Source organism: Oncorhynchus keta, chromosome 18 (assembly GCF_023373465.1).
Source record: "Oncorhynchus keta strain PuntledgeMale-10-30-2019 chromosome 18, Oket_V2, whole genome shotgun sequence".
Classification (NCBI taxonomy): Eukaryota; Metazoa; Chordata; class Actinopteri; order Salmoniformes; family Salmonidae; genus Oncorhynchus; species Oncorhynchus keta.
In genome coordinates this window covers 10,047,258-10,058,777 of record NC_068438.1, presented here as the reverse complement: position 1 = coordinate 10,058,777, position 11,520 = coordinate 10,047,258, and the positions used below count along the sequence as shown (strand labels likewise).

General features: G+C 46.0%; 1 protein-coding gene across 1 annotated transcript in view; it reads right to left on the bottom strand.

Annotated features, from left to right (window-relative positions):
- Nucleotides 1-205: 205 nt before the first annotated feature.
- LOC118397226 (leucine-rich repeat-containing protein 75A-like) overlaps nt 206-11,520 on the bottom strand; it is a 26,758-nt gene continuing 15,443 nt past the window's right edge. Inside the window, exons 3-4 of the mRNA XM_035791777.2 lie at nt 10,625-10,737; nt 206-1,051 (exon numbers count right to left, since the gene is read on the bottom strand). Coding sequence (XP_035647670.1) covers nt 220-1,051; nt 10,625-10,737 — 945 coding nt within the window. The 3' untranslated portion in view covers nt 206-219. The remainder of the gene's footprint in view (nt 1,052-10,624; nt 10,738-11,520) is intronic.

Sequence of the window (11,520 nt, the reverse complement as noted above, 5' to 3'; positions counted from 1 at the left end):
GGACGAACAGTCCACCCAGATCAGTTGGTTATTCCGGATCCATTCCAATAGGTTGAGATGACAGAGTCCCTCTCCCAAACAAGTTCCGGGTTACCAATGCGTTCCAATGACGTTATCTAACGTTATAGCAACGTTCACTGTTTGCTGGTACTGCTCTCTTCTCCTTCTAGACAAAACGTGGGAGGGGAAGTTACAAGCAGAGTGGACCGGGGTTCTTGCTCAGGTTAGGTGGTCTACGTGATCAGTCCCCTTCTCTCCATCCTCCTTCATTAGATCAACCTCTCTTGAGGAATGCTGCGAGTGGCTGGAGCCCGACAAGTGGGAGGACTCACTCTCTGTGTCTTCCTCCTCGAGCTCTGCCCTCTCCACCATCTTCCTAATTCCCTGTCCCTGTGTCTCCTCCTTCCTCTGTCCCTCCCTCCTCTGCTCCTCCATTGTCCACATGCTGTCCTCTATCTCGTTCTCCTTCCCCTGCACCTCCAGGTCAAAGTCCAACAACTCTTCCATCATCTCCTCAATCTCCGTCTCTCCCTCCACCTCCGACCTCAGTTCATCCATGCTCACTGTCCTGTTGGTGTCATCCCTGTCATCGTCATCATCCCCCACCCTCCCCTCGGGCTCGCTGGCTTGGCTCTCACCAAACTCCAGGATGGTGGGCAGGTTGCCCTGCTTGGGGCAGCGCTTCCTCAGACTCACCAGGAAGGGCTGGGGCAGGGAGAAGATGTCCACGTTGTTGCCCAGGTCGATCCACGTGACACTGGGGAAGCTGGCCGGGTCCTTCAGGCTGTCCGTCAGCTCCTTGAGGACGGCACGGGTCAGCCGGTTGCCGTTGAGGGCCAGGGTCTCCAGGCGGGGCAGGGCGGCCAGCGTGGGCAGGAGGAGGAGGAAGGCGTCGTCGGTGAGCTCGGTGAAGCCCAGCTCCAGGCTGCAGATGATGGGCGCGTGGCGCTGCAGGTAGGCACAAAGGCGCTCCATGTCACGCACCGTCAGGGGGATGCCCGAAAGGTCCAGCGTCCCGTTAGGGGGAGGGGTCGACAGCATGACCTTGAGACTGGGGGGGAGGGGGGGGGAGAAGTAATCAGTTACAAGTCAGGATGCGTGTGTTTACCAGTTATCTCCAATCCAAAATATGTATGCAAATTGTATTTTTCCCTAGCACGAAACACGGCAAAGGTCCATATATCATATAGTCGATAAAACAATAAGGGTGACGCATTAAGCTTTCAATGAGAGCCACATCCCCCAGACAGGAAGGGTATTACACAACTACACCATTATAGAGCCTGTGATGAGACAAGGAGAGCGATAACAGACAGCAGGAGCCCCAGGCGTAGCGACAGGTAGGTAGACCAATTACATTACTTTCTGTAATACTGTTGTTGTCACCATTTCCTGACACTTCATGTGCTGAGGGGCAGAGAGGTGAGAAATGGGTTCACCCGCTTACATGGAAAGGTTTGCACAGAGATAATTAGAGAAGGAGAGTTGGGGAGAGTGACAGAGAGGGAGAGAGAGGTTTTAGTTTCTACATACTTATCAGTCTGCCAGTCTGTGTTGCGTTTCCGTATCTGTCCATATGATCCACACAAACAAATGCGATGAGAGTGAACGGGGAGATTTTCTGCCGACCTCATCGAACCAAACAAGTGGATCTACGTGGCAGAGCTAGAGTGTTCACGCATTTTGGCATAAGCTTGTGTCTTAATACTGTGGGTGACACCCAGGTGTGGAGTGTCTTTTGAATTTGATCACTATGAGTCACATAATAATGATTCCAGCGATGTGAGTTCGGATGACTTCGGAGGAGATACACAACGGTCTTTTTGCCGTCAGTCAAAACACAGTAAACAACTCAGCGGCCTTGCGGTTAGAGTGTTCGCCCTGAGATTGAAAGGTTGAGAGGTCAATGCCCGGCCAAGTCATACCAAAGACTGTAAAAATGGGACCTGATGCATCTCTGCTTGGCACTCAGCATTAGGGAGACGGATTGAGGGTAAGGCCCTGCGATAGACTAGCGCACTGCCCAGAGGGTGTGTACTTGCACATCAAGCTGCCTCATGCTATAGAAACAGGACGCAGGCTCCCACTCCTATGAGCTGTTCTGGGTTTCCCAAGGCTACTTACTTTACAGCAAGCAGTAAAACGCTGACTGGAAATGAGGTAATGTTGTTTGCTCAGAACAGTATCTGTGAAGTATGTGTAAACAAACACTCAAATCCGAACAACGACCACAGAGTCAAATGAGAGCTAGGAAGAAGGTGGGGAAAGACACAAAGAAAGAATCGTGTCTGGATAATCCCAGACCTCAGGGGGTAGAAGACGACAAACATATGTTCCAAAGTAAAAATGTTAGACATGCGCTCACAGCACATGGTGAAAAGAAGCACAGCAGGAGTCTCGTGCTTGGCAGTGAAGGAACTCAGCAGAATGAAGGCCTGCTCTGCATTTTATCCCAATAAAAGGAAAAGTGAGATCAGACTTGAATGCCTTCCAGTTACAAATGGAAACAATACAAACGCATTTGAGGCACAATGAGGTCCGGACCCCAATTATTACTCAAGAACCCCCCGCCCCGCCCAAATGTACCGTAACAATAGTAAATCTCCCTCCCAATCGCTGTGTAGTGCCAGGATGTGAGCCAAAGCAGAGACTCATTTACTAGTTGGTCCAGGCATAGAGTTACTAGAAGGGGACTTATCACTGAACGTTGACTTGAAAGTGAATGTCCATTATAATTATAATTATATGGGTCAAGCACTCTGCTCTAATCCGTCAACATTGAGACATGGTACAGTCCCACATATACTACTAAATCATTCCAGATTTGGTTTTGTTATTAAAAACTTCTTTTTTTATTTAAGTTTCAGAACTTCTCTCTAGCTAATGACTTTTTATGGGAATTGGGTCAAAGCAAACAAATGGAATCACTAGAACGGGAAAATCCTTCAGACGGTGTACAATTGATAGTACAGTCACATGGCTGACGGCCCACCAAAACACGGAATGTTGACTTAAATATCCGTTCTAGTAATTCTTGGTCTCTGGGTCGAAGTCAATGATGCCTGGGTTATGACCTCATGATGAATCCCTGGCTCCCTCTCAGGATTCCCCCTGTGACTTCTCCCCTGATAGTTTTAACTAACAAATCTAAAAAGCAGAGCAGAACATAAACAAAAACAGAGGAAACATCATACACGACATCAATCCCACACTTTCAGATTGGCTTCCAACCAGAATCCCACGGTTTAGACGAGACAAACGCTGAGCCGAGTTCTGTCCCTCTCAGAGACAGGAGTCAGGACCTTAGGGGCATAGATACTACATACCACATGGGGACCGATCTAGAGTAGATTGTCTAACAACATACATTAAAGCTAAGTTACACCCATTTGATAGGCAGTTTCATGTTAAAAGGATGTTTGGGGTGTGCAAAAGAATGACAGTACTATAGGTTTTACTCTTCTACTGAGTGTTATGATTAGCATGCTAACTGCTAGCTGTGATTAGCATGCTAACTGCTAGCTGTGAATAGCATGCTAACTGCTAGCTGTGAATAGCATGCAGAAAGCTAGCTGTGTTGGAACAGAGGCTCTTTGATGAGGCTCATTAAGGGGGACAAAATCAAATCAAAAATCAAATCAAATTTATTTATATAGCCCTTCGTACATCAGCTGATATCTCAAAGTGCTGTACAGAAACCCAGCCTAAAACCCCAAACAGCATGCAATGCAGGTGTAGAAGCACGGTGGCTAGGAAAAACTCCCTAGAAAGGGACACCAGTGACTTGTCTGTGAGGTCATCATCATGCAGTACCATCGATGCGGGTGAGACAAATATCAAGCCAAGGCCCTGCATACAAATATTCTACAAGAAATTAAACCTAAACAATAGCTGTATAATGTCCATGAGGCCACAATAATTAGACTTTACATGATAAAAAAAATAGACATTTGGCAGATACTCTTATCCAGAACGACTTACAGTAATAATCGCATACATTTTCATACTGGTCCACTGTGGGAATCAAACCCACAACCCTGGCGTTGCAAGCACCCCACTATACCAATTAAGCCACACAAGACGTTTTACATTAATTGAGTTCCTAATGTAAAACACAGTGAATCTGTTCAACCCCAATAACAAATTAATGATATCACATCCATGTGTGTTAATGATAATAACAGAGTAAATCAAAACAGTTGTATCAAACTGTTTACCTTGCAATGAAACTGGAGACAAAGTGAACGCTTCTAAAGAATTTAGAAGTGAACATGGCTTCAGTTTTCCCTGTATTTAATGAACGATATCCACAATGATGACACATCTAAACAGACAAGCACACTTGAGGTTCAACAAGGTTCCTTGCCCTGGCCATCCCTTTTCTGATAGAGGCCTTAACCTTCTCACCTCCTAGTCACCTCTCCTCTCATCTAATCACTGATGTCCCTGATGTGTTTTCCTTCCATCCCTCTACTGTATCTATTCCTCCCTCTCATCTCTTCTTCTATTATATTTGATTCCATTCCATTCTATCCCCCCTCTCTCTCTTTCTTTCTCCCTCTCATTAATTATCACCAACACAGCAGGTGTGCACACAGTGGATGACAGTAGCAACTCTTATCTCACCTCCTCTTTCCTGTGAGAGAGGTGAGAGAGAGCAGACTCTCCCCACTTCTCTTTCCTCCTCTATGTGCTCACTGTGAAAGAGCAAGTTGACTTCATTTATGCATCATAGGCGGCATTCCGATTCTAGCCCCCTTCTCCCGAAGTGTCCACTTGTTCAGCCCTCTGCGTGCATTTAAAAGCATTGGATTGGTGCGCGAATGGCTGACGGGAGCGTGCCCCATATTCTACACGAGTCCATTTGTGAACTCAGCCACATGTCAGTGCAATGAGACACTGTTGAGTGCCCGGAAGGAAGAAGATCCTCTGAAAAGGAAGCTTGTTTCACTGTCTCCCCTCAAGGATAGACAATAGATGTCATCTCGTCAATCAATTCATCCGCCTTGCCCTCTCTCTCTCTCTAATCTGGCTCCTTTCAAGTGAAGGATGTGTGGCAGTAGAAGTCTCAGTCATAACGGAATGGTCTCTGAAATCAGTTCAATGTTAAAACAACCATTCACAATGTTACGGGTACGGGTTATAGCGAGAGCAATGTATCATTTTACACATCGGTGACTGAACGGTTGGGGACTGTGCCTTACATGATCAAAAATATCGGAATAAAAGGTTGCTTTAGCATTGCTATCATGTCCCTCATCTACAGCATATCTCTCCTTTGCAAATCCAGTGAGAACAGATTAGATATGAAAGCATAGGTCTAACGCTAGGTGTGTGTGGAGGTGTGTAAAAGATAGATCTGATACTGATAGCACAAGAGCACACATGCAAATGAGAGGAGCCGACGAGCAACAGCCTCTAGGCAATGGTAGCTGGTCTGAAGAGGAAATGGGATTAATAAGGAAATAGTGCCAAGCAGTTTAAGTCAGAAGAGAGAGAGAGAGAGAGAGAGAGAGAGAGGGGGAGAGGGAGAGGAGAGAGGAGAGAGACAGAGAGAGAGAGAGAGAGAGAGAGAGAGAGGGGAGGGGGAGAGGGAGAGGGAGAGGGAGAGAGAGGAGAGAGGAGAGAGACAGAGAGAGAGAGAGAGAGAGAGAGAGAGAGAGAGAGGGAGAGAGAGAGAGGAGGGGAGAGAGAGAGAGAGAGAGAGAGAGAGAGAGAGAGAGAGAGAGAGAGAGAGAGAGAGAGAGAGAGAGAGAGAGAGACAAAGCCACATACAAATTGAGAGAATGAATATTAATGGTGCAACCTCTTTTGCATATCATAACCATTATAATGGGACCCCGTCTTTTCGCTCGAATTGTGCATACTGGTCAAATGAGAAGAGAATGAATTTAGGGAGAAAGGGAGAAAGGCCGTGAACAAGGACTAACGGATAAGGAGCGAGAGTGAAAGAGAGCAGTCTGAGACTTGGGAGACACACAGAAAGCTCCTGGTGTCAGGCCTGTCCAGGTTGTTATTGATTAGTATTGTGCAGGGTTCCCAAAATGGTGCCTCTCCCCTTTGGAAATCTGTTCCAAAGTAGTCCCAAGCATAATAGAGAGATACAGCATGTGTGATTGTATACAAATGTAAGCAAGGTTGGAAGTGATTATGTTTTAGTCAAATGTTATATCTGTTGGGCTTCTTGCTGTCAATTTGCAGTAAACAAATGACTTGTAATTATGTTCAAGTCCCTTAACCATCCATCCGCTCAATAATTTTTTTTGGTCCCGCGGCATAATCGAGTTGATGATCTCTGGTATGGTTCCACTCTGCAGACCCACTCTAAAATCCCTGTCAAGTGGAGCTTCATACAAATCTCTGACCCTTGGTGACACCATTGTTCAGTGACATAACGCAACCCTAGTGACAGCAGTGCCATTGCAATATAATGAGTGTGGTATTAGGTGTCAGCTCGTCCATTGACAGCAAAGATGTCACTTTTCCCCTGTTTGTGTGTGTGTGTGTGTGTGTCACCTTGTCCTGGTCATCTGTCTCTATGGGAGACGGGCAGAGCTACGCTTGTCTCCCATTACTGCTCCATTCACGTCATTATCTCAGTCACCACATTCAACTCTACTTCTCAGATCATTACAGCTGCCACTCATTGTTTTGTGTAGGCCTGACACACACACACACACGTCCTAATTTGACAGTTGTTTACTTGGTGGCCACCAAGCATCTGTTCTCTCTTGGCTTCCAGCGGTCATCACTGTCAGTTCACACAGTCTTGCTGCAGGGACCAGCGCTGTTAGTTGAGTTGGCTGTACAGTAGAGCCTCACTCCAATGTATAGACTGCATAAAAGCCTTTCATTTCTAAAGAACGTTATCAGACAACCGCTAGTATATATATTTTTTAATCATCTTTTCTTAAGGACATTATAGTCATTTAGCAGACGCTCTTATCCAGAGAGACTTACAGGAGTGAGTGCGTACATTTTGTACTTATGCGTACTGGTCCCCCATGGGAATCAAACCCACAACCCTGGCGTTGCAAGCGCCATGCTCTACCAACTGAGCCTCCCAGGACCTTCATTTAATAACGCCTTAAGGATACGCCCCTTTTTTTCAATTTTCGGGCTAAAATGACATACCCAAATCGAACTGCCTATAGCTCAGGGCCCGAAGCAAGGACATGCATATTCTTGATACCATTTGAAAGGAAACACTTTGAAGTTTGTGGAAATGTGAAATGAATGTTGGAGAATAACACATTAGATCAGGTAAAATATAATACAAAGGAAAAAAACACGCCTTTTTTGTACCATCATCTTTGAAATGCAAGAGAAAGGCCATAATGTATTATTCCAGCCCAGGCGCAATTTAGATTTTGGCCCCTAGATGGCAGCAATGTATGTGCAACGTTTTAGACTGATCCAATGAACCATTGCATTTCTGTTCAACACTTTGTATCAAGACTGCCCAAATGTGCCTAATTAGTTTATTAATACATTTTCATGTTCAAAACTGTGCACTCTCCTCAAACAATAGCATGGTATTATTTCACTGTAATAGCTACTGTAAATTGGACAGTGCAGTTAGATTAACAATAATTTAAGCTTTCTGCCCATATCAGATATGTCCTGGGAAATGTTCTTGTTACTTACAACCTCATGCTAATCGCACTAGCCTATGTTAGCTCAACAGTCCTGTGGGGGACCCACCGATCCTGTAGAGGTTTTAAGATTGGTAACGTAAACGCATAACCACAACTTGTTTCTATAAATAATAGTCGTCTTTGAACATTTCATACCTTGACAATCCCTATCCGTTCCAGGACAAATTCTATTCCATGTTTAAGGCTGAGTCAGCCACTGGCCCAACTACAAAACCATCCTCAACATTCATCAAGCCAGCGGTTCAGTATCTAACTAGGGAGAGTTCACTCATTAGGTGTCCCAGTACTTTTTTAACCAACACGAAATGGAAATGGAATTTAGGGGGCTGACACAACTCAGTCAAGCAGTTTCCCCCGGAAGCAGCAGTGTGTGTGTGTGTGTGTGTGTGTGTGTGTGTGTGTGTGTGTGTGTGTGTGTGTGTGTGTGTGTGTGTGTACGTGTGTGTACGCACGTGTGTGTGTGTGTTTATGTGTTTATGGTGCTTGCTTGTGTGTGTGTGTTCATGTCTATACATGCGTGTGGCCATATGTGTGTGTCCTTGCGTGTGCGCGGCGCGTGCTGGGGTCATGACCAATCCAGAGCTGAGGCAGAGTGGATGAGACAGCAGAGGAGGAGGAGGAGATGAGCCCTCTCCTCCAGTGCTCCTGTCTCCCATGCTAATTAGCTAGCGGCTAATGAAACCAATGGCAAAAGGCATTAAGGGCCCCGACTCCTCCACCACAGAGACAGAGGCACGGAGACCGGATTCACTGAGATAAAGCTAAAATGATCCACAGAACACATTATATGCAGACCTGGGTTCAAATACTATTTGCAGTCATTTCAAATACTTTAGCTAGGCTCGCTCTGAGTTTGCCTTGCACAAGAGAGCCAATGGAATAGTCCCAACAGTCCCAAAAGCCCGCCCCCTGTCACTCGAGGCGGACTCAAGCAAACAGTTAAAGTATTTGAAAGATTTCAAATAGTATTTGAGAAGAGGTCTGATTATATGCAGAGGACTCCGTGTCCGTGAGCGTTAGTCAGTGAGATGGAGGTATTGAAGAGGTTTCCTCTAGCTACCTCTGTAATTACGGATGGAATGGTGGAGTCAACGAGGACCCGGCAGGCATTAACATGCACAGTGTTACTCTACAACAGGACCCAGGCACTTACTTCAGACTACGTGACAAAGACGGAGTTTTCATAACTCGCAAACCGTGTCCCAATAACCTTCTCAAAACCTTTTCAAATGACATACTGATTGGGGTGACACTGAACTGGCCTTCGTTGTCTACGCAGCGCAGCTGTGTATCCATTCCATAACGAACGACGTCAGACTCGGTCTGACGAACAGCAACACTGACAAACAGAACGCATCTCTCCTGAAAGACAGACACACAGACACCGTTCTGAGGGAGGACACCCACGAGGTTAGGTCACAGAAACAGGGTGTTGATCACATTAGCACTGTACATGGCTCTCAAAAGTCCAGTGTGATTACCATAGAAGTATAATTACCAGAACAGTCATCATTTGAATTATATGGCAATCCCACTGGACTGTCAGAGACGTTTAAATATAATCATATTTCTATGGTCAGAGCCGTGTACAGAGCTAATGTGATTAGAACCCTGCTCTGTGGGCTACCGCGTAGGCGTAGTATAGTCCCTTCTAGGAATCCTATTTCTATGGTGATTACACTGTGGAACATAGCAGGTGATAAGAGAGACTGGAGACAGAGAGTTGGGGAACATGTGGGCTGTTAATCCCTCTGCTCCCCAGTGTGTGTGTGTGTGTGTGTGTGTGTGTGTGTGTGTGTGTGTGTGTGTGTGTGTGTGTGTGTGTGTGTGTGTGTGTGTGTGTGTGTGTGTGTGTGTGTGTGTGTGTGTGTGTGTGTGTGTGTGTGTGTGTGTGTGTGTGTGTGTGGCCCCTGCGGGAACAGGCTCAAGCTAGAACTCTGAGGATATAAACACATCACCGCTGGGCTCCTTGTAATAACCACCTCCAGGGTCAAAGGACCCATGACACGCTATATGGAAACAGACTCGCACACACACTCACACACACCAACTCACACACACACAGAAGCACGCCAGCATGCATTCAGCAGCTCACAAACCCACGCAGACACCACTTCCCCAGTTGCATGCGGTGCAGCAGCAGAGCGGTGTTAGTGCTCAGCCCTGAGAGCTGGAAGATCTGCAGCACTGACGGGGAGCGTGCCGCACACACACCCATCTGTAGGAGCTGTCATTCACTGACTCACTTAGCTGAGTAAATAGAGCTAGGGCAGTTAGAGCTAGGGGCAGAGTGAAGGCTGCTGGGAATAGGTGATGTATGAAAAGATGAGATACGGTCTGTGTGTACAGGCTGGGTTTCTGCACAGCACTTTGTGACATCGGCTGATGTAAAAAGGGCTTTCGAAATACATTTGACTGAATTGGATTGAATTTGATTGATACACAGAATTGTTCTAGATTATATTTATATAGAAACACACGCACAGTCACACGGTCGGATACACACGCACGCGAAAGTAAAGGCACACACAAATAGGATGTCTTGTTTTAGTTGAGTTACACTGGACTAAGCCAAACACACGCACACCAGATGACGTGGCATTTTCGTGACTTCCTCTGCATCGACCAATGAGGGAGGAACAGGGAAATCAGAGAGGATGCTAGGAGAAACGATGATTCAGTCTGATCCTTCGGCCCAAGATGCCACGTCAAGCCTTTTATTTCTACAAAGTAATCACATTCACTAACGAAAAATAGGCCTGCCTGTGCAAGTCTGCCGTTTGTGCATGTAGGCAAAAGAGTGACCCCAGTCCACTGATCCAGAATTACATTAGGAAATGAGACACTTACATTTGAGAAAATTCCGCACAATGATCATAGCTTCTTCTGTGTGTGTATGCTGCCTTTGACCAAACTTTCTCTCTAGTTCTATTGACCCCACACACACGTGTCCCCTGTCTCCTTACCATGCCAGCGGCTTCCTCTTCAGTATGCCCTGCCGTCTCCACTGTGAGTGTGGGCTCAGGTGATAGGTCAGCTGGCGACACACCTTCTCCATGGCACCCAGAGAATCCTCCCCCTGACACACACACAGAGACAGAGAGACAGAGAGACAGAGAGAGAGAGAGACATAGAGAGTGAGAGACAGAGAGAGACAGGGAGAGACAGAGAGAGAGAGAGAGAGAGAGAGACAGGGAGAGACGGAGAGAGACAGAGAGAGACCCAGACCAAATCATGAGAGAGATAATTACTTAACACATTGGAAGAGATTAACAAAAAACAGGGAGCAAACAGAATGCTATTTGGGAGAGACAGGGAGAGACAGGAGACAGAGAGACAGAGAGAGAGACTGAGAGAGACAAAATTAAGGAAGCTTTGACTATGGACAGACGTGAGATAGACAGATTGAGAGAAGGGAGAGACAGACAGAGACAGAGAAGACAGGCTATGTGACAGAGAGACAAAATGAGGTGGAAACGGAGAGCTGACACTTCCTAACAGGGAGCCCAATGATGACCATATTAGAGATACATAGAGACCCAGATCAGACAGAGAAACAGGGAAAACAAATCCAATTTTGAAAAACAGGGATAGACGGAGGAGACAATTCCACAGGGAGTGCCATCACAGCAGCAAGATTTGTGACCTGTTGGAGAGAAGAGAGAGACAGTGAAGAACAAAGACATTGGAAATACAACAGATATTTATGCTTATTTATTTTATCTTGTGTCCTTTAACTATTTGAGACATTGGATAGACAGATAGAGACAGGGATAGATAGGGATATATAGGGATAGACATAATATGACATTTGTAAGACAGAGAGAGACAGAGACTGTTTTGAAACTTCTGTATGTGTAAT